The sequence below is a fragment of the Sprattus sprattus genome (genome assembly GCF_963457725.1).
Source record: "Sprattus sprattus genome assembly, chromosome: 5".
NCBI lineage: Eukaryota > Metazoa > Chordata > Actinopteri > Clupeiformes > Clupeidae > Sprattus > Sprattus sprattus.
Window position 1 is genome coordinate 4,413,282 of NC_137924.1, and position 2,051 is coordinate 4,415,332.

The 2,051-nt window shown below is 49.1% G+C and overlaps 1 protein-coding gene across 1 annotated transcript in view; it reads right to left on the reverse strand.

Annotated features, from left to right (window-relative positions):
- The window catches only part of srpx (sushi-repeat containing protein X-linked), an 18,797-nt gene extending 17,421 nt beyond the window's left edge, over positions 1–1,376 (reverse strand). Inside the window, exon 1 of the mRNA XM_080840008.1 lies at positions 1,288–1,376. Coding sequence (XP_080696134.1) covers positions 1,288–1,354 — 67 coding nt within the window. The 5' untranslated portion in view covers positions 1,355–1,376. The remainder of the gene's footprint in view (positions 1–1,287) is intronic.
- Between the last annotated feature and the right edge of the window lie 675 nt (positions 1,377–2,051).

The window sequence follows — 2,051 nt, forward strand, 5'->3', positions numbered from 1 at the left end:
CACACACAGACACACACACACTTACAAGCACGCAGCTCAGCAGAGTTGAGAAGTTTCCAACGTCAAACTCTACGGCTTCGCGCCTTTTCCATAAACTGGCACACCACTCGCGCTTCGGTTGGCACTGATGTGGCCTCCCCCTGAGCGGCTCGTAAAGACACCGCGGCACTTCACTCGCTCGCACTGTACAAAGAGCACCTTATGGAGCAAACAGCGTGAGCGTAGCGTGTGTGTGTGTGTGTGTGTGTGTGTGTGTGTGTGTTTTTGTGTGTGTGTGAAGCAACTTGCAGACTGCAGAGTACAGTGGAAAAGGCTCGAGATGACGCAGGCTGCTGCCGAGTAAGCGGCTCCCTCGTGAAGCCCTTGTACTGTCATCTGATAGACATGTAAGTGCACGGGGGGGGGGGGACACACACCTTCATTGATCCCGTATGGTGACTCTAAAAAACCTTTCATACAACCCCTGAACACAATGCACACACACACACACACACAATCCCTGAACACAATGCACAAAGATTTTCGCTATTGCTTCACCACTGACCCAATTTCACCGTGTCTCCCCCACTGACTTCGGTTCTGCCAACTCGGTTCTTTCTCACAGTCTCAACGATGCTCCACTGTGCTGCATGAATAGCGTACAGTACTATACACACACACTATAGAGTAGTGTCTGCAGCTTTTATATCCTTTAAAACACGCACTATCACTCAGGTCCGATTGGACACAGTGCAACCACACTTTGAAACGCCATACAAACTTTAATTTTCAATCATCGGGTTTACACATGACTTCAAAGTACTATGTTTCATGTCTAGTTTTGATACGTATATGCCTGGCTTTTACCTTTTTTTTAGGCGTCATATGCACTTTCAGAAACACTTTCACTCAGGTCGGATTTGACACGGCGCCAGGTTGGGTTGTTTGTCGGCGGTCGGATGAGAGAAGCAGTGTGTGGCAGCCGTTTCCCCTTCCCCTCTCCCCTCGTGCTCCCCCCCTGGCCCCCGTTCTCCTCTCCCCCCCCCCAGCCCCAAATCCGTCCACGTAAACAGAAACTCAGGCTGGGAGCCGGGATTGCGCTAATCCCAAAAAGTAAGCGCATAAACTGCTCCAAAACTGAGATATTCCCTCGACTTTACGTTAGAACAATAAAGTGTTTACAGGTCAATGATATCCACTTGTCTGTACAGCCTACCAGACGCTGCGTTTGTGTGACCGCGAGTCCGTTTACTTTCTGAAGGATAATCTATCCCGACAGAAGTCACGGTCAAGCACGGGCGTTCTTACCTTCGTATCCAAAGCAGCACGAGAGCTCGAGTCCCAGGAGCACGCACACGCACAGCCAGGTGTCCATGTTCAAAACTGCACGGGCTTTGAGTCCGAGACCTCCGGCACATTCCTCCTCCGCGAGGGCCCGCCTCCCCCGGAGAAACACGAGAGCCTTTCATCCCCGCGCGGGCCTGGATACATCCTGCTGGCGCGTGGCCTGTTTGGCGTAGGAGGCCAACTCTGTGGCTTCGCTGCTTTATATTATGCTAATTTGTGCGTTTGCGTGTGTATGCGTGTTTAGCAGCATATTCTCACATCTGTATGATACCTTCTCAGCTCCCAGAGGCAATCACTCCTCCTCTCACATCGCAAAGTCTCTCTCTCTCTCCCTCACACACACACACACTCACGCACTCACGCACGCATGCACGCACACACACACACACACACACACACACACACACACACACACACACACACACACACACACACACACAACACATATTAGCAGCAGTTACACAGTTGTGACAGGTATATGTTAATGTTAATGTTTGCCTTCCTCTGCTCCCGTTCTAGAGTGGCTATGAAACCCTCTCAAACACAAACACACACACACACACACACACACACACTGAGTAACAATTTTGAAGTTACTTTATTTTCCATTTTATGCTATTTTATAATTCCACTCCACTGCATTTCAAAAGGAAATGTTGTTCATTCTTGTCAACTACATTTATTTGTCTGATTTTCACACAATGTATAGCAAGCTTTAAAAAATA